Source organism: Mycteria americana, chromosome 6, assembly GCF_035582795.1.
Source record: "Mycteria americana isolate JAX WOST 10 ecotype Jacksonville Zoo and Gardens chromosome 6, USCA_MyAme_1.0, whole genome shotgun sequence".
NCBI classification, from domain to species: Eukaryota; Metazoa; Chordata; class Aves; order Ciconiiformes; family Ciconiidae; genus Mycteria; species Mycteria americana.
The window spans coordinates 50,708,368-50,728,255 of record NC_134370.1 but is presented as its reverse complement, the minus strand read 5'-3'; the positions used below and the strand labels follow the sequence as shown (position 1 = coordinate 50,728,255).

The 19,888-nt window shown below is 37.6% G+C and overlaps 1 protein-coding gene across 4 annotated transcripts in view; it reads right to left on the bottom strand.

Moving 5' to 3' along the window:
- Positions 1-19,888, bottom strand: part of TBC1D2B (TBC1 domain family member 2B) — a 37,200-nt gene that overhangs the window by 9,056 nt on the left and 8,256 nt on the right. For all 4 annotated transcript variants that reach the window (XR_012776222.1, XM_075505755.1, XM_075505756.1 and 1 more), the window contains exons 3-10: positions 15,089-15,254; positions 9,828-9,985; positions 8,588-8,814; positions 6,109-6,501; positions 4,596-4,706; positions 3,368-3,561; positions 2,337-2,831; positions 333-450 (exon numbers count right to left, since the gene is read on the bottom strand). Coding sequence is in view for 3 of the 4 variants with exons in the window: in XM_075505755.1 (XP_075361870.1) it covers positions 333-450; positions 2,337-2,831; positions 3,368-3,561; positions 4,596-4,706; positions 6,109-6,501; positions 8,588-8,814; positions 9,828-9,985; positions 15,089-15,254 (1,862 nt within the window). In the remaining variant the exon portion in view is untranslated. The remainder of the gene's footprint in view (positions 1-332; positions 451-2,336; positions 2,832-3,367; positions 3,562-4,595; positions 4,707-6,108; positions 6,502-8,587; positions 8,815-9,827; positions 9,986-15,088; positions 15,255-19,888) is intronic.

Genomic DNA, 19,888 nt, shown 5'->3' with positions numbered 1-19,888 from the left:
TACTGCAAAATGCATTCTCACCCCCACTCTCCCAGAGAACCCGTAACCGCCCCCACCCCCAATTTTGAGGAAAGAAATGATAAATCAGCTCAGTCAGTCTTGTGAAGCTAATAATCAGAAGAGGGGTTAAGGACTGGAGCTCCAAGCAGGTCACTGAACAATTATTTCACTGTTATACTCAGAGTCCTTGTCCAAACAAGGGCCCTGGTGCCTGGAACTCACCTCTGTCAACTCAACACGTCCCCCAAAAAGGCCTATCAGACAGTTTTAGAGGCAAGTTTTTGACTGGCTGCAGCTTACAGGACCATGCTTTATTTTGGCAGAGCACGTACCTGAGATCCTAGCAGTGTCTTAGTATAATAATCACGAGGCATGAAAACTTCCACTATTGTTACTAGACACCAAAAAGCATCTTCCTGTTCCAAGTACAGAAGTGCAATTGCTACCAATCTGAAAAAAGGGTTTATTTGGAAAAAATTATTATAGTATCACAAAATGTATTAAGAACAATTACAATACAGCCTTTGTTTCTGTTCAGCAGAGATAAATGTATTAAACAGGAGCGCACTAAACAGCAAAACTGTTAATGAAGTTTGAGACAGGGCAATAAGATGCCTTCTCAGCCAAGCCAAGTACTTTTATTCAGTTAAACAAGAAAACAGATAAAGGCAGAAGCAAAGTGATTTGCTAGAAGCCATTTTTCCAGGAACTAAGGCAAAATAATTAGAAGCTTCCAAGTCCTAAATATACTAATCCAATTCCCAGACTTTTGTCTTTCCTTATTGAAGAAGAGAAAGAACAGATGGTTCTTACATTTCATGCAAAAATGTTGTAAGTTTAGAAAAAAATCCTTTCTAGCATGTTTACTTTATCCATTAAGATAAATATAAGTAACACTTTTGCCTTTATCTACCATTGTCTTCTAAGGAAAAGGAAAAGCCCTAAAATTTTTCAAAGACTAAACTTGTTCTAAGAACTTCTTAAAGTAGGGAAAAAAAAAAAAAAGATTAAACAGCAGCAGCATTCCTGGTTTTCCTGTTTCCAATGAGTATTATGAAAGAAAATAAATCAGAGAATAACTTCATGTTGCTGCTAGTTGTTTCAATATGAAAGGTAACCTCCAATATATTTCTCCAACTAAACTTGTTTTATTTCTGTAGGCAAGAGGAGCTGTAACAACATGAACTGCTTCTGATGTTACACAGCTTAGTAAGGTGATCACACTTCAAAAGTTTAAGAGAACCAAATTGAGGAATAAATATTTAGTTTGCTTTTAACTTCTGCAGAATTATTTACACTAAAACCAAAAATAAAAATGTCCCAGGAGAAAATAATGCTGCACAGAAAGTTCAAATTTAGCAAAAGCATTTCTAACACCTTCTAGTCACCAGAGACGTTGCTCCAAGACTGCAACAGCCATGTTCTTCAGACATGTCTTGTGACATGCCAGCGACAATATTAATACTAAAAATGTATGATTTACCTACAGAACGTAACCACTAGTGATGAATACTCAGAAAAAGGATACTTCTTATTCACTCATTATTCACTACCTCTACTACTGCTACCACCACTACCTCACTACTTCTACTACATTATTCACTGCCTCTATTCTACTACTTCTTCAGTGCAGTTTCAAATGATAAAGCTGCTCTAGTTCAAAAGTCTTTTACCCTATTCTAGTCCCTACATTAGGGCACAAATTGACATCTTTAGTATTATACCATGGGGACGAGGGGGGTGCTAGACTAACATACATGCTTCAAATAACACCGTCCTTTGCTACAGATCTCAAAGTACCAAAACTATTTCGGCAAACGCCAACTGCAACGACTTCAAATTTTTCTTCCCCTTGTAACACGAGAATCATCCTGAAATTGATTACTGCAATTCTGATTGAAGACATCCTGAAGGAAATGCTGAAATTTGTGGCCTTAACAGTACAAAAAGCTTTCAAGCATTTATTTCTGCTTTAAAAAAAAAAAAAAAAGGCAAAAGCCTAACAAATTTGTGCACACAAAAGCAAAAAGATCCTGTACAACTGACATGAAGACAATGTAAAACTACATTTAAGTAGCCTATTTCTTATGTGAGTTAATTCCAGTTCCAGTTCTTTTGCCAAGCTGATTTTACAAATTCCATGACCCAAGTCTTCTGGGTTTTTTTATTGTTTTTAAAAAATGTGATAGTTATTTGTTTAAATAAACATTATAAATTATGAACATACAACCCATAAGGCAAATGGCTGTCCAAAAGCATGTTGCTATACATGTGATTTGAAAGGCTCATTAAGCGTTTCACTGTATAGTTATAACTCAAGATTTGCAAACTCTTACCTGTTGAGCCCTTGGCAATATCCTATATCAGGATTTCGCCACGAAAATGCCAGCAGCACATTTCGCAGCTTCTGTATCCCTTCAGATGTTGGGGAGGAATAATGTTTGTTGTTTGGCAAAGTTCTCAAGAGATCCAATTCAATTTGTTTAGATGCAGGATTTTGCTTTTCCAGAGCACTTTGAAGCAAGGTTTGGAAGTACCCAGGAACAGTGCTGTCCTTGAATTTTTTAACATGGAGATTGACACACCATTTCCACATCTTGGAACGATGTTCATGTGGAATTCCAGATCGAATAAGATTCTTTAGTTCTACACAGCGCATCATCTCTCTATTCATTGTGCTTGCAAGATAGTTTTCCCATTTTACCCCTGTGGAGATCTCTCGATTTTCACTGAGAGAAAGCGATCTCAGGTCCAAAGCTCGTGATTTTGCTACTAGTTTCTCCTCATCATCATCCTCTGGGACCGTCTGAAAACCATATATATCATATTCACTGAAATGGAGGGGAAAAAAGAAAAAAGGCTTTAAAAAAGGTGTTCAGTAGCCCTGAAACTCAAGTTCCCATCCTAAAGTTACTTCAAATATTCCTCAAGCCACTCCCTACAGTTTTCAAGTTTTAACAATTATTATTTAAACATTTTTCTAAAGTATATCCTTTATTTAATAATTATTTTTATAATCCCATATACAAAAGACTTTGTGCTCATATTCCAATATATATTACTACACAGATTAAGCAATTTATTTAAGAACATGGTCAAGTTCAAATGAACCCATCTCTTCAGTAGCTCACCTTCAGCAGCTATACAGCAACATTTGAGTCTAAGGTTTATACTGTATCTCAAATAAAAGAATAAGTGTATTTATACAGCCAAAAGGATTTCATGATGATACTGTGTTTCATGAAGGGAAATACATTAAAAACCCCAAATCCTGCAAATATATCCCTACTGTCTGTTTTCCAGTGTTAGAACCGGGCCAAGAACTGCCCAAGATACGCAAATATTTATTTTAATAGGACCAAATTACCTGACCAGGTGTGGTTTGAAAAACGCTTGTTCCGGTTGTTCACTAGTTTCTGCTTTCAAGGCATCTTCCAGTAGCTGTGTGATGACCTCACGAGCAGGACTCTGCTCCTCAGAACAAACAGGAGTTTTCATTTCTTGAAGCAAGATCAAGTACTTACTTTCTATCTGACAGAGTTTGGCTTCCAAGCTAGTATACTGCAGAAAACAATACATATAATATTATAAGTCTTCAGGAACTTACTTTGTACTATACTTCTTTTAAAATCTCATTCAATATTATTTTATTAGGTTATGTTGCTTAGAAACCTGTAAGTAAAGAACAGTCAGCTTTACTGTCCCATTTTTGTAGTACCAGAAAACATAAAGCAACCCTTATGTGTGGAAAATAAAAGTTATACATGCATTTTATTACACTACTGTAAAACTATATACAAAATACTTGGGAAAGAAAGCTTAGATACTTGTGGTTATTTTACAGAAAGTCTTTTAAGGCAGAATAGTAGACCAGAGTCATCCTACCGCATGTATTGCCACAAGAACTTCAATGGAATTTTAAAGATACAAGTTCAGTAATAGCATGTAGGAATTGTAAATACACACCTCTATGCCAAAAATACAGCATTTAGACCTGACCACTGTGCATCATTTCCAAAAAAAACAAAAGCAAACCCTACCAAACCATAGCTACAGGTATCTTGCCTTAGCTACAGATGTGTGCATATTTTTCTAGCCTCAGGCAATGGAAATCATCATTATTTACTTGCAACTTCTCTACACTCAAATTCATCTATACAGAAACACACTTCCAAAGTTATATTCACCATACTGTAGTCATCCTTTGTGCTCAGAAGGAGAAAGCTCTAGTCAGTGACATACCAAATCCTTACACATACTGTCTTTTTCATACTTCAAGAAAATTACAGCCTTAATTCTGAGGAAACAATGTTTTCAGAAATATACATGCCTGTGTTCATAAGTTATGAAAAAGTTCCACTGGTTAACGTTATTTTGAAGTCAATTACTTCTCTCAAGAATCCATTCAGAAAGATTAGTCTGTAAGGACTGGGTTGGGGGGGGGGAGATTATTTTTTTTTTAAGCTATCACATTTAATACATTTAAGTCATTCCATTTCTGTTCCTCAGTTACGTTCCCCGAGTAGATTTACAACTGAATTTTTGAAAACTGCTTTAGACATTGCCAAAATGAGAACATGCTGTGTTAGTCTGACCTTTGCCTGCCATTCTCTCTCTCTTGCTTCTGCATTTCTTCGTAGAGCAGAAAGTTCCAAAATCTCCTTATTTAAAAATTTATTCTGGGTCTTATAACCCTGAAGATTGTCCTGTTGATAAAAAAAAAAAAAAACAAACTGGATTTTTAATAAAAATAGCTTACAAACAGCAAACGCCTACCAGAGAAAGTATACCTTAGAATACAGAACAAGCAGCTACTAATAGGACTTATCATTAAAAATATCAGGATCAAATCTAGTATTATTTTTGGTCTTCACGTAAGTCAAGCACACGTGCCAAATATAAGCACAGAGGTGTACAGGGCGGTGCGGTGCCTCACTTGCATCCCTTCCAGCGCTACAGTCCCGGCAGAAGGCAGCTGGTTGCCGCTTGCTGTCACGAGGCAGGCCCAGCCCTGCGCGGCTGCACCACCAGGGAGGAGAACAGAAACGTACATGCGTGCTGAACACCCCAGAGAGGTCATGGTGCTGTGCAGCAGCCAGAAACACATACCACGCAATACAAGAAGCGGGGGCACATGCCCCTTGGGTTTTGCTTACCCTCACCAGTCCACGCTTAAAGTAAAAGTTTGATGTCTGCCTCCATACAAAAATATAAATCCTTAGCAATAAGCTTCCTTGCCTAATCCACTCAGCTCCAGGCTACAAATATTACTTCTGAAACTTGAGGTTGTGAGATGAGGGAATGTTGGTACCCTCCCAACAATTACAATACTCCCACACTCCACAGCATCTACAAGCTTTGGTCTGCTTTCCGCCAAGACCATTGATTTCTAGTTTCAATTTTATTTTCTAAAACTTGCCAGGCTCACATATAGGAAAGAAAATTATGACCATTTATACATATTTTAAATTACTTGTATTCCAAATCCCTTGGAATGTTAATCAATTTGGAATACAACATTTATCCAAAGGCAAGAAAACGTGTTTAGAGCAAAGCGGGTACTTCATTAACTTCATTACGAACTTGTGACACATTCACTGAGGTAGGTTAGAGAAAAAAAACCGCATTCATAACATCTGGAGCAGCATTAGTAAAACAGGTTCTTACACTCCTCCTCCTTGGAGCTCCCCTTTGCCACTCCTCATGCTCTTTGTTTCCTCACCTTTGATATTTAAAAAAATTGAAAAGAAAGAAAAAAAAGCAAGCTTTCTGGTTGTTTTCCTCCATGCTTGTATTTTACTCTTACCCTTACTTTTTCCTGTTCCTTTGATTACTTCTCACATCACTCCTCCTCCACACCAATGATTAAATTACTGACAGTATGGGACACTGTACTATAGATGTACAGACCAGCTCAAAGTATAAAAGTCCTGTTTAGATTGCCACATAACAGTTCAAAGTGTAGATTCCGAGCAGAGAAAGCCTCAGTTGATGAGTATCTTGGAGAACTGCTGTAGTGATCTCCTCAAACAGTATAGCAGACTAGAAAGTAGTTTTTATAGGGAGCAGAGATTCCCCTATCCACCAAGACAGAGACATTGCTCTTACTTTTAGTCTGTCCAGTTCCTGTAGTTCCTTATTAGTACAGGTGGCCATGGAAGAATTTACTGCTCCACTTTGAGAGGATGTATTGTCCTCACATTCACTGAGTTGACGAGAGAGTTTCATGATCACTTCATCTTTAGCTTGAATAGTTTCCATCAACATACCCAGCCGCTCATTGAGTTCTCCAACTTTACATTTCAGATTCTTTACTTCCTGCTGGAGACTATCTTTTTCCAGATTTAACTTTTCAAGCTGGTTGTTCAGACCCAAAATCTGGCCATCTTTTTGGTGCAACAGCTCTAATTTGTCTTTGGGAACCCCCTCACAAAGACGGCTTGCAAAATATTTATCATATTGGGAAGACCGGACTGTTTGCTGCAGAAGTCGCACAAGTTCCTGAGAATTTTAAAAAAGAAAGATTGTAATGAAGTTTTAAGTTTCAAAGTTTTATAACTTAGAAATCTAATGTGAAGCAAAAGAAAGCTTTCAAATAGGTTTTGCATTTGAATCATCAGCTTATAGCAGACTTCATGGTGGTGTTTTAAGGAAAAAAGGGAACACTTACATAACATGATTTCTAGCAGGCTAACAATACAATGACTGGCCTATACGGATGGCTTAAATATCTTTCACTGAGCTAAGGATCCTGCCTAGAAAGGCCACAACAGGTTTGGGAAGACTAGTTGACAGCTGTGGCCCAGCAGTTACTTGGAAGCTAAAAAAGGCTTACTTGTAAGAAGCCCTGTTGTAAGAAGATAAATAGGAAGAGACCTTAAGCCAAAAAAATTAAGAGGTGAACATTACAGAATGGAAGAGGGAAAGATAACTAATTGCTCTCTTCCCTAACAGATGCAGAGAAAATAAAAGAAGAAAAAAAATACATGCTGCTTTGCTGAAAAGGAAGTCTTTGGAGGGCTGTTTAGAAAATCTTGCCACAGAATCAGCCAAGTAATTAACTGACTTGCCACAAGGGAGAAAAGGGAGTTTCTGTGGTCTTTGCAAAAAAGGCAGTATCGAACACTCTAAACTAGAACTTGTTTTTGAAAACACATCAATCTAACAATTCTACCACTTTCATCTTCTATTCCCTCACGCTAAAAAAGGACAAGTATCTTTGCTCATGGGATTGCACACATCCTGGACGATTACAACACTTACTCACTTGCATGAAAGATGTATGTGTTTTGCTTGGGAAATCATGGGTACACACGCATAAGAGAAGCTGATTTTTAAGACAGTTACACTGAAAGTAAAACCCTACTTGATTCCTTGCTGGAATGAGATCTTACTATACCATTCAAGAAGTGAAGGCTGTTACATGCAAATCAGTCAAAGTGAAATTTAAAAGAAAAGAAATACTGTAAAAGGAAGAGTTTGCCTTAGCTACTACCAAAAGCTCTCTGAAAGCTAAGCTGTAAAAAAACCCAAAAACCACCACACAAAAAAAAACAAACCCAAAAAACCCAACAAAACACAACCAACCAAAAAATCCAAAACACAAAAAGAAAAAAAAAAAAACAACAAAAACTACACACAAGAAGATAGTCCAGATCAACAATAAACACCAAGAAAGCAAGAACAGCAGACTGCTCACTTACAAATCTCACTAATCTGGATTATGACCTTTGCTGTTTTCCATGTTTGGTTAATGGTTTAACACTGTGGAACTGTGGGAAGGTAAGGTCAACCCTAGAAGCATTTACAGTACTTACTAATGAAACTGGGATTTTTTTAAATCGTTTTCTGACACTAATTAAGAATACAAGGACAGAAATAGGAGTTAGTTTTATGGAATTCCTGAGAACTTGAATGTTCACTAATGTATCTGGAAGTTTACAAAGACTTGTAAATCATAAAGATATACCTAGAATGAGCCACTGATTTTGAGAAATTCTTTTAGAGAACACCAAGGTATTTATTAAATCTGAGTTATAAGGACACACAAGCAAGAACACTGTATGAGGGCAGTACTACCTACATAGATTTATGGTTAGGCCTATCATTTACAAAACCGTTTGTGATGATGCAGTTAATGAGAGAGAGAGAGAGAAAGAGAAGTCAGTCCCCATTCCCCCACCCTCTCCTCCAGAATTAAAAGAAACAAAAACCAAACTAAACAAAAAAGGACTTAAAAGGAGAATTTCCTCAGGAATTACATGTACTAATGGTGAAAGCAGTTGTGATTATCTGCCAGGATCCTGGCAGACACTGAGAAAGCTAGCTCCAGATAATAAGAAAGATATACACACCAAGTTAATGAACACCGTGCAAATGAAAAATTTTGTTCAGGGATCTAATCTTCAACAGATATAAAATTTGGTCCTTCTTATTTCAAGACTTTTGTAAACAAAGGTTCATTTAGCACCATTATTTTATAACAAACAACCAGCTCTTAATGCAGTTAGATGGCCATAAAGGGTAAACTCACAGTCACCTTCCACATCCGTTTGCTTTTGTGCACTTTGCCTGAAAGCTTAATTACCTTTTGGCTCAAAAGATCTTTCTTTAGCTTTTCCAACTCTTCTTGCTGGCTTTGATACTTCAGTTGCAGTTCAGAGACTAGTTTGTTGCCATTACCAGAATACCACTCCGTTGGAGAAGAGTCACTGCTGTTGCGGTTTTTGCTTGATCCAATCATGTCTTTTAACGGGCGCCTTGTTTTGTGTGGAATGCGGCCAAAATCAAATGGAAAAGCTGAACCAGTCAGTCCTACATAAAACAATTTCTTCTAGTTCAGTTCACTTAGTAAAAAGGTGTTTCAAAGCATTCAGATTTCCTTTTAAAAATATGGTCATTAAAATTAGCTTCTAAGCAGCATTTAAACAGCCCAATTCAACAGTGTTAGACAGGCCTCATTTTCCAAGTCACTTCCTTTGGTGGGAAAAGTATATAGCTCAAAGTTGTCTCCCCTTCCAGACAACAGATTTAGCTCATAAATTAATACTTGTGAAATAAAGACTTGAAGAGAACTTTACAATTCATTACAGAAAATAAAAGGTACCCCTAACTATGGCAAAGTAAACTTTGCTTCAAATAATTAACAGCTCAGAAGTGATCAGAGCAAAAACATCGCTGATATCACAGCCTACTGTTCTTTTAAGAGGCATTCAGTGTAAGGTTTAACCTCCATTTATATAACCACAGGAGTATTCTTAGAGAGAAAGATGTTTTCTAACAGATTAAATCACTTGGACGTCAGCTAAAGTGCTCTTCAGGAGCTGTAAAAATATTTTCACAAGGTTATTCCAGGCACTGGGCAAATGTGAAAACCAGTTATAATGCACAGATGAGTGATCACGGCATATGCATCCCTACTTTTTTCCCCATTTCAGAAGCAAGCCAATATAACATGTACACACATACTTTAGAGTCTAAAGCCAATTCTGCTTCAATGGGTGACACTCAGCTGAGTCATCAAAAGCCTCAACATTTCCCTTTATCCTGTAACTTTGCAATTCAAGTGACAAAACTAGAGATGGTAACATGCTCAGGGGACCTGAAACAGTGAATAACAAGGATTCATACAGTCTATTGTATCAGAATGGCAGGGGACTCCAAACACATCATAAGGAAGTAGGTTTTTTAAAAGAACTTAGAGAACTCTGGATGTGGTTTGTGAAGAGAAGATAAGCTTCCACTTATTTCCTGAAGATACACATAACACAGTACTTTATACTAAAGAAGGTAAGGCATATGCTCCCCTTCCTTCCTCCCACTTTTACCTCTACTTCCTTCTGCCAGGTGTTTCCTCTTTTCTTCCAGGGCCATCGAGTCCTCCAAGTCTTTTGGGGTTGGATCCAGCAATTCCCACTCTTCAGTGGTATAAAATACGCTCTTGCGGTTTTCGTTATTTCCTTTTCTTAAAGAGGACATTGAATTTCTGTGAAAAAGACAGCAGGAAAAGTGACAAAGACTTCTCCATTTTGCATTCTTTTTATAAAGGGGTTTTCAAGACAACCACTGCAGTTGAAACAGTGCAAACTAAAAATAAGCTAACACACAGACAAAACCAATACCTAATAAAAGCTCAAAGAAAATAAAGCATATCCTACTAAATAGCACCTGCTATCAACAGTGCTATGTTTCAAGAACAGAAGAATTATTTCGCTTTAACAGGATATTAATATCTAGGAGACCACTACAGTCTTTTGTGTCATCCTCTGTTTTATCCTTGTTTTGGCAGTGGGGAAAAAACAAAACAAAACAAAATTAAGATTTAGAAGCAGCATCTCTTTATTGATCAGTTATTGTAGCTTAGAATTTTAGGATAACTGCCAAGCATTAAACAGAACAGCATGCAGTCAAAACACATGTATGTTATAGTTTCATATTCTGGATTAACATCAAACTTGGGATCATCCAGGAGACCTGCTGTAGCTGAATTGCTGATGACAGACTCCTTAGCAGTTTTCCTTTCCTAAGGTGGAACGTTGCCAGTTATCTGCAAGAACATTTCAGAGGCAACCTCTAAATTCCAGCCAGATAATTCTATAGAAGAACAATATGTTTCACGAGCAGGATGAGATTACCCTACCCAGCTTCCCCCACAACCATCATGCAATCAGAAATGTTTAAGTCCATACTTATGTCCATAAGTATTAACGTAGCTCAGGATTGTAAAGTCTTTGTTCAACTAGAGAGGAGATTCTACATCAATCCATATGAACCAGTTTAATATTTTAGGTATAAAGTTGGAAATATATTTAGTATCTCAGCATTTTCTACATGGTCTGTGTAAGATGGAGGCCACAAAGATGCTTTCACTCAGTCAGCCACATTCTCTCTTCTTACTCTTCAAACCTTAAGCAGAAAGTAACCCATATTACACCTTCAAGATCATCTGATGATTCAACCCAGTCTTTCAGTTTCACAAGAGATTTAACATCTCAAAGTGAACTCTAGGCTAATCATTATGTAATGCAAAATTCCTATAGTCTGGTGAACTGATTAATAATCAAGTACAATGTAAAAATAGTCCTAAAGGTTATTAATAAAACCATTTCAACAATCAATTTGCAAACTTGACAAAGATTGAATTATACTACACATTTAATCTTCTTCCAGAAAGAATCACAATTTCTGTTGGGGGCAAGAAACCTCATTTCATTGTTCAGACCTTCCGTTCAAATTAAATAGATCAAATTGAGTGATGATTGACATATTTCCTAGGGCACACAAAATTAATGTGTCACCTGGCATCTCGACAGCTATTCTCTGAATAGTGGCTGATCTCTTACCATGCAACGCCACAACTGCCTGTTCTGCTCTTGGTCAACTTCAGTATTTAAAGCCTGTCTGAACACCACCTTTTAAAGCTTGAAAAGTCACAAGGAACAAGAACTCAAATGAGTTCTAGAAAAGCTTCTTCAAAAACTGCTGTTAGGCCCATGAACAATCATAGCTGATGCTGAATTTTGTAAAGCTTTTGCATAGGATTGTTAAGGGCGCTGAAGTAGCACCGCTTCATTGCTTTCTATTAGATTAAAAGTAGGTAGTTGAATTTAAAAAACAATATTTATTTTCCTAAGCACAGTATGACAAGTACAATCGGACACACGACGCAAGACCTGATCATATGATCTAATGCTTCTGCATTTTTACATGTTTTGGGTTTAAGTCTTATTTTATGATTATATAACTTGAGGTTACTGTAATTCAGTATGTTTCCAACTCTATATTCCACATAAATAAGAGATACAAGTAGCTGACAGCATAAAGATGAAAAAAATTCAGGCCTAAATGTCTATATATGCCAATTAGTACTTGAAAATAGATTTTAAAAAGTGGAAAAGCATGTTTCAACTTGTTACTGTAAATATACACATAGCTTAACTCCAAGACATATTCTTCACTTTTTTCCAATTATTATTTCACCACTGCTACTTAGGATGCAAATGCAGTTATTCTAGCAATAACTTTTCTGTCAAACGCATCACACGTGTTCAGTAGGAAGGAGAAGTCTTTGATTAAGATATCTGTTAAGTTCTTAACAAATACATGCTCCCACCAATGCAGAGAAAACTCTCTGAAATTTTAGAAACACCTTGATCCATCCTCTAATATTGGGGTTAAAACTTGTCAGAATGCAATAAAATATTGGATAGTGCACACATATTCTAAAGGTGATCAGATCCCACCCTTGCCCCAAATTGCATAGAATTGCGGAGAAGGGAGGAAAACAATAAACCACAACAGTACTGCTGTTTGCATACATTTACTATAATAGAGTTTCTAACATTTTACTGGGACTTTTTTTGCCACCAGCATTTATAGTCACACTACTATGTCATTTTAACTTTCCAAGATGAATAATTAGCATTCACTGTTATGAAAATATTAACGATCTTGTCCTGATTCCACACAGAGGTCCAATACAATTAACCAGACCTTCTTGTCATACACAAAGAATGCTGTTCAGCCCAGTAAAAGAAGATCACTTGTCAATCACGAAGTGACAAATGAGATTGCACATGTTAAAATACAAGACTTGCACGACCACTTAATGCTTTTTCACAGGAGTTCCATTCAAAATGGTCTGAGCATAAACCAAAGCTGTATAATGAGAAAGGCTGTCGTCTGAAGGACCCTTGCACCATTACTGAATAGTTTTGCTTATTAATGGGCATCATTCATTGCAGGATTGAATGAACAAAAGATATGGGGAGTGGAAGCATGTAATAATGATCATCCTTAATACTTAGGCAAAATAAATCCAAATTAAGATTATATATGCCCTACCCCTCTCTGAAGCAGCTGAGAAGGAAAATAAGAAGGAAAATCCATTTGTCCCTAACCAAACCTGTGCTGAAGGAAATTCACCTTTCTTGTGAAAACTGCTACAGGCTCAAGTCTCAGAGCAAGTTTATCTTACTAGATACAGGAACTTAAGTGCTCATGACCTGCTAGCTCAAAACAGGCAGAGGTAACACTAGTCCATAGCTTTTAAGACATGTCACTGCGAGGCTTATGCTAATGTAAATAAATTTGTCAGAGGTTCTAGCATATTACCACGCAGCTAAATAGCTTCTGATGAGGTTGTCAGACTCTTATCCCAATGATAGAATACATGGCCAGAGGTAGTGCACAACTGTCCACATCACACACACTTCAGATTTTAGCTGCTGGCTCAGTAAATCCTCTGCAAAATGACTTTTCAAAAGCTCAGAAGAGGATATTTGAGCATAACAAGCAATCCTGACAACGACACCATTTACCACTGGTATCAGCTTGTAGGGAAGAAGGCTTGCTTTAAAATTTAGAGCACATGGGGGCACTAGAGCACTCCATATAAAAAAAAATAACCACACAGAATTTTAAAAAATGATGTTACAATACAATACATGTTATTTTCCCAGGAACATTTTCAGACAGATGAACCATGCCAGCTGAATATCTCCAGAAACAGTGGAACGGGAGAGGGCAGTATTCAGCCTTAAAGAGCTTCACAGTGTGAAATTTTCTTACATGTTTACTCCCAGAGACCTGCAAGGACTCCAAGCCATTGGGATCCCAGCTATACAGAGAAAGGTCAACTCTTGAATACCCTGCTACAATATCTGCTGGGCAACTGCCACCAGAAACATTTCCTTCCACTGAAAGGGTTTCCCAACCCACAACTCCACTGTTGCCTTTCTACTCAGTTACAAAGAAACATTAACACACACCAACCACAAAACACTGAGCAGCTTACCCTGACACTGCCCTTCTAGCTACACTTCCCCAAAGCATATCAACTGCAATTCAGGGGGAAAAAAAAAATTTAAAAAAAAAAAAAAAGAGAAAGAAAAAAGTTTTAAAAAGCCAGAAACACTCATTTCAAGTATACAGGAATTCACCTAACAGAAATTGTTTCATGTTATTTTCCTTCTATTATGACCAAACTTAAGTTCTACCAAAGCAAAGCAGCTATGCAAATCCAAGAAACCATACAAGACTACCAGTTTAAACAGGACATGTAGTAACAGGATTTACATATTTCTTAATCCAGCCATAAACTATCTTTTCTAGAACTTAAATGGTGGTCTACACAGTAGTCTTAAAAAAAAAAATAAAAACCCAACACACAACCAAAAAAAAATCCCAAACCAACCACACTTTGTAACCTCTCAGATCTCTGTGCTTAACAGGAAAGCTTTAAAAGGAATCTGTTTAACTCGGCACTGCTGATGAAACCGAACAACATTTTACTCGCAGCTCAAGAGGGATGTGGTCTAGTTAACCAAAGCTACAGCTCTGCTTTGTGAACTGCTCTGTAATAGCACTGTAATATTCTTTGAGTAGAAGCGGAAGATCCATCTATGTGGGCAGAGCAAAGTGTAAAAACATTTAGAAAGAAACTGTAACAGGAGAGCTGAAAACGAGTAGGACTGCTTTCCTTAAAGCAATTAATGCTAAAGAGTAAACTCATTAAGAGTGAGGGGTAAGATGTGGTGTTGCTGTTGTTCAGAAGGGGTCTGCCACATTTTTGCTCAGGAATTCAGAACTACATTGATTTCAAATCTGTGCCATGTGCTTTTATTTTTTTAAGAAGAAAATGAAGAAGAATGATTTATATTGGTTTGATTTTCATCACTAAAAATACTTCATTAGCACTAAATACTATGACTACTACAATGCTAGCAATTAGCAGCTCTGTTACACAACGAAGGATAAAAAGCAGTACTACTACCTGAGAATACAACTCCCAGCTCCCTGCTTGGGTTCAGAGAGCAAAGCCACCACTAGAAGTGCTTTACAGGACTTGATTCTCCCTTTCAGGTATCAGTAATGCTACACAATGATGTTCAGCTATGCCCTTCAAACAAGTAAATATAATAAAGAAACAGTTTACTTGGAGATACAGTCAATGTACTGATCCACCCCATCACACCCAGTTCTTCTAAAAAGCTCCACCTACCACACACACACACCTTTCAGTAGGAAATAGTCTCTGCCAGCAACTATCAATCTCATGATAACTCTTTCTCCCACATCCCCAACTTACTTGATTTCAGTACTCCATTGTTTAAGTGAGAAATTGATGGCACTTGGTTGGACTGGTGCAGGTTGGGAAGCTGCTTGTTCCCCCACAAGGTCTGTAGGAGAAGTCTCCACAGCTAGAATATTTCTAGCTCTCTCTGCTGAAGCATTTTGACTTAGGATACTCAAATCTATTTAAAAAAAAAAAAAAAAAAAGAAAAGGAAAAAAAGAGAGAGAAAGAGAAAAAAAAAATAGGCAAAACTTTCAGTTAAGTAAAAGAATAGTGGCTATATAAAGTCATATACTACTAAGCCTGTTAGTAATGTAGTTAGGGTTTTATTTTCAATTGCAACATAACTTCATAAAACACTCTGTTAAAGTTCAAATGAACTTTAAAAATAGTAAAGTGTTTTCCTCAGTGAGCTCTCACTGCAGCCACATACTTCTGATAACAGGACTCGTTATTGAAGCATTATTTTGTGAGTGATTTACAATCTCAATTAGTCAATATTGATTCATCTAGCTTAAGCAGCTATAAAGCCATAAAAATTAAGTTGGATTAATTTTATTAATCCACAAACCCCCCCTGTAAAACAAGCTCAGGTCTATCAGAACTCCTAAGTCAGGAACAGTGTCATAAAAATACTGTGACACAGCTTTCAGGGTGTGCTTCATCCCAAAAAGCTATTCATCCTAAAAAAGTGACACTGCTGCTGCAAGTCAATGAGCTTTACGGACTTGAGCCAGCTCTGTGCAAATCCAGCCTGGGCATTCCCAGAGCCAAGAACATTAGCATGGACACTGCAGAGACATCAGAGACCTATTGGATCAGTGAGGACTTATTAGCTCTGGTTAAGCTGAATGCAGCTATACCTAAATTCACCGAGCCAAACTCTCTGGTGCGCTTCAGCAAATCTAGAGATCAGGCACAAGGCCATGCAGACATGCAGCTCAGGCCCAGCACCGCACACATGTCAAACTCATGCTCTACAGGAACCAGCCAAGAACTGGCACTAGCCCTAAGCCAGAGCTAATAAAGTCCAGAGGATCCAAGCTTATCCAACAGAGCTAGCCAGGTCTCCAACATACCACACTGTCCAACACGTACTGTAGAATCTGTAGTATATATGTTACCTCAGTGTTTCCATTATCCTGGATAGCCTGCTTTCTCCCTCACCCCTCCTCCAGCAGGCAGAGGGAATAGGAAATGCAGAGTATGGAATATACTACGAATAGCAAAAGTATTATAGAGAAGCATAAAGTGGTTTATGGCCTTCTATAAACCCTCTGAACAGGTGAGTTAAAAACAAGCTCAAATGTAATTTTCAGACTCTTCTCCCTATCATTCACAAAGTACTGAAGTGGATTAAAAAAATTTTGAGAACACAGTTCAGCAGTTATATTAGAAAGTAACACACTGGATCGGCTGCAGACTTAAATGATTCTCTGCAGGAACAGAAAAACCCTGGGAAATCACAATACCCTGTTTTATCGCTGGTGAGCCTTTCAGCCTTTGTTCTGATGATTATTTGGCACTAGCAGCAAGACCATCTTTAAGCAAGCTGTACCCTCCAATTACTCAGCAGATGGTTACTTTTATTTAGCCCATACTGAAGATTAGAAGTAGAAAGACAGAACATTTTGTGATAAAGAATACCAAATATAAAAAATCATTGACACTACAAATCTCTCAAACCCTTGAAAAATGGTATCTGAAACAGAATTATATTGTATCATCTTTCAAATACAGGTACAAATTACACTGCCTTGACCTATTTTATGAACAGTGCCGACAGAAACTTCTTCAGTGCCTTATCAGCCAAACTAAATTCCAAATTCTTTTGGATCTTGGCTGTTGGAGGTGAACAAAATCCAGCTAACGTAAGTTAGATAAAACTAAATTTTGATCATATTCACTGTCTACTAAAGGGGAAAGATAATACAATAGGTTTCAACTAAAAAAAAAAAAAAATCTAAAATAACAACCACCACCATCCCATCTGTCTGTGTGTGTCCCCCCCCCCCCAAAAAAAACAAACAAAAAACCAAAACAAACAAACAAAAACAAAAAAACCACCCCACACCAAAAGATTACCGGCACTCAAAACCAGGCTGGAATACTAACACTCTGCTTTCATACTTACAGCTTGTTTCATCTGCCACCTGTATGACTTGACAAGACTACAAAATCCCTTTATAGTGTAGTCCAGGTAAATGAATTGCTCAAGAGCTGAATTTCTAATAAATGCATTTCCTCTAGCAGACATGCTAATCAGTCTGGCTGAATCTTCTCTGACTTCTGAGGTTGCTCATTGTACATGATCCCTTGCTTACACCAGCCAGCTGATTGGTAAGAGGTATGGACTACGCAGCAGATACAGTACAACAATGTAATGAGGTTGCTAATGCAATCACCACAAAAAAAAAAAAAAAAAAAAAAAGAAAAAATCTTGTTTTTAAACTTATTTCAAAACATAGCAATCTTATAAATACATGACATACCATTTCTTATTAATGCAAATCAAGAGTTGAGGAATAGCATAACTAAGAACTGAAATTATAAAAATTACATTAACATTCAATCAATTAAAAAAAAAAAAAAAAAGAAAAAACCCCCCCAAAACAACATATCCTATAAGAATAAATCATTTCCTTGACTTCCACAGTAGTAAGGCAGCTCTGTGACAAATCCTACAGAATAATTTTTATAACATTAGCTTTCCCACAGCACACTTTGAAAAATATTTCAAAGTATTTTTGACTACCTTGAAAATTCTTAAAAACTTGTCAAGCCTGATCCATAAACCAGTACCTTTGCTTTACCTATGTTCCAGTTAGTCCAGATTTCTAAACTGGGGCGGGGGGGGGGAGGACAACAGGACAAAACAGGCAAGACTACAGCGAGCAATTTTGTTTCTGGACTGAAAACAGACTACTTCCCTATTTAAAATACTAGCGATAGCATCTGTACTCAAGCAGTAGCAAAACAAACCAATTTCTGTGCTCCAGTATAAAGCACATCATCGAATGCACATTCACCTTTTTTTTTTTTAAAAAACACAAGACACATATTTTAGTCGTCAACATGGAATCAGAGCCTTAAAGAGTCCCCCAACTCTACAGGAAATTTTTGGAATACTTCTTTAAAAAGAAGAAACAATCATCAATCATTCAGGCTCTCCACACTTTCCCCAGAAGAAATCCCTACTTAAACACTACAGTTGATGATAAAGTCATCGTTGTGATTTGTCCTCAAAACTGAGATACTCTAGATGCAGTTTCAAATTATACATAATGCGGTTTAACTGTAGGCTGTCCCTGACAGGGATGGGTCTACTCAGCCCACGCATTTCACCTTGACATTCCTTGCACTGGATTTAGTAATAATAATAGTTAAAAAAAAAAAAAAAAACCCACCACACAAATTTGTTCAGCTTGCTGATCCAGAAAACCCCCAACGACTTACAAGAAAGGAAAATATCAGTTCAGTGATCTAATTACGATTGCTAGATCTGATGCAAAACAGGAGTGAGGGAACAGCCTGCAGGGACAGCAGGTTAATTTCACACTGTACCTAACCTCTGAGGGAAGTAGCACAAACAAGAAAGAAGAGAGATTTGGGGCCAAGTTACATATTATAGTTGATCTGATCCAACAGTCTGCTGCCAAAAGAGGGCAGTCCTGGCTACTCCTTTACTCTGCCTTCCCATACTTGGCCACTATGCCTTGTTCCCTCCCTTCCATCAGCTCTGGAAGTCACCTGATTGCACAGCAAGTATATTCCACTCATTAAGCTAGCAGAGGAAAAAAAATAGAAAAAAAAACCCCCAAACAAACAAAAAAACCAACCACCTTCCTTTTTGGCTAACTTTTGAACTCAATCAACTCAGCAGAGGGTCAGACAAACACCACAAAACACAAAAAGGGAGACTACATAGCAGATAATGAGAGGCTGAAGGTAGAAAGGCAAAGGTTTGAAAGAGCAAAAGCCTGTTATGCTTTCCAGCACCTGCAAGCTGTTAGATCTTTGCACACCAATACATATGTTCTTGCAGCATGCATATGGTTTGACAAGCTGCTAACCAGACCATCTGCTGCCAGAAAGGTGGTCTCAAACCGTGCCACTTTGCATTGCCAACAATTCTCAAGCTCATCCTGGCACTCATCTGTCCCTACAGTAAACCACTTCAGGAAGCTACATTGGCCAAAAACTAACCCGGAGAAAAAGATGTTTCCTGCTGGTTGCACTCCCTGCCCTAGCGTAAGGAAGGGTGAGACTAGCACCAGTGCTAGATCAAGGGAGAGAGCTGGGCATTTATTTAAGGAGTGACTAGCTGTTAGATTGGCATAGCTGAAACATCAAGCTGAGCCCCTATGAAAACACATACTCTCAAGCCAGCTGTGGTTGAGCAAGCAGCCACAAGCAGACTGCTCTTACTGACAGCAGTAAACTGGGTTAGAGGACAATACTGCAGCATGGGATCTGAACGGGGGGAGGGGAGAGAAGGGCAGGGAAGAAGACAGCTTAACATTTCTGGAGCAAATTTAAATCAACAAAACGTAAAATCTGTTGATTAAATATGTCTGACCTCAAGACTTCGTTTAAACCCAAAAGGGCTTTACTAATGTCTAACTTGGCACAGAACAGGATTTTACTCAGTCTTATTTATGGATAACAGAAATCAGCAAGCAATCCATTTCTGTAATGATTCAGAAATGAAACAATTCAGAAGTGCCTGAGCAATGTGGTCAAAAATGTAGAATAACTTTGTATAATACACCGATACATTTTTATAACTCTGACACTAGTCTAAAATTACATTT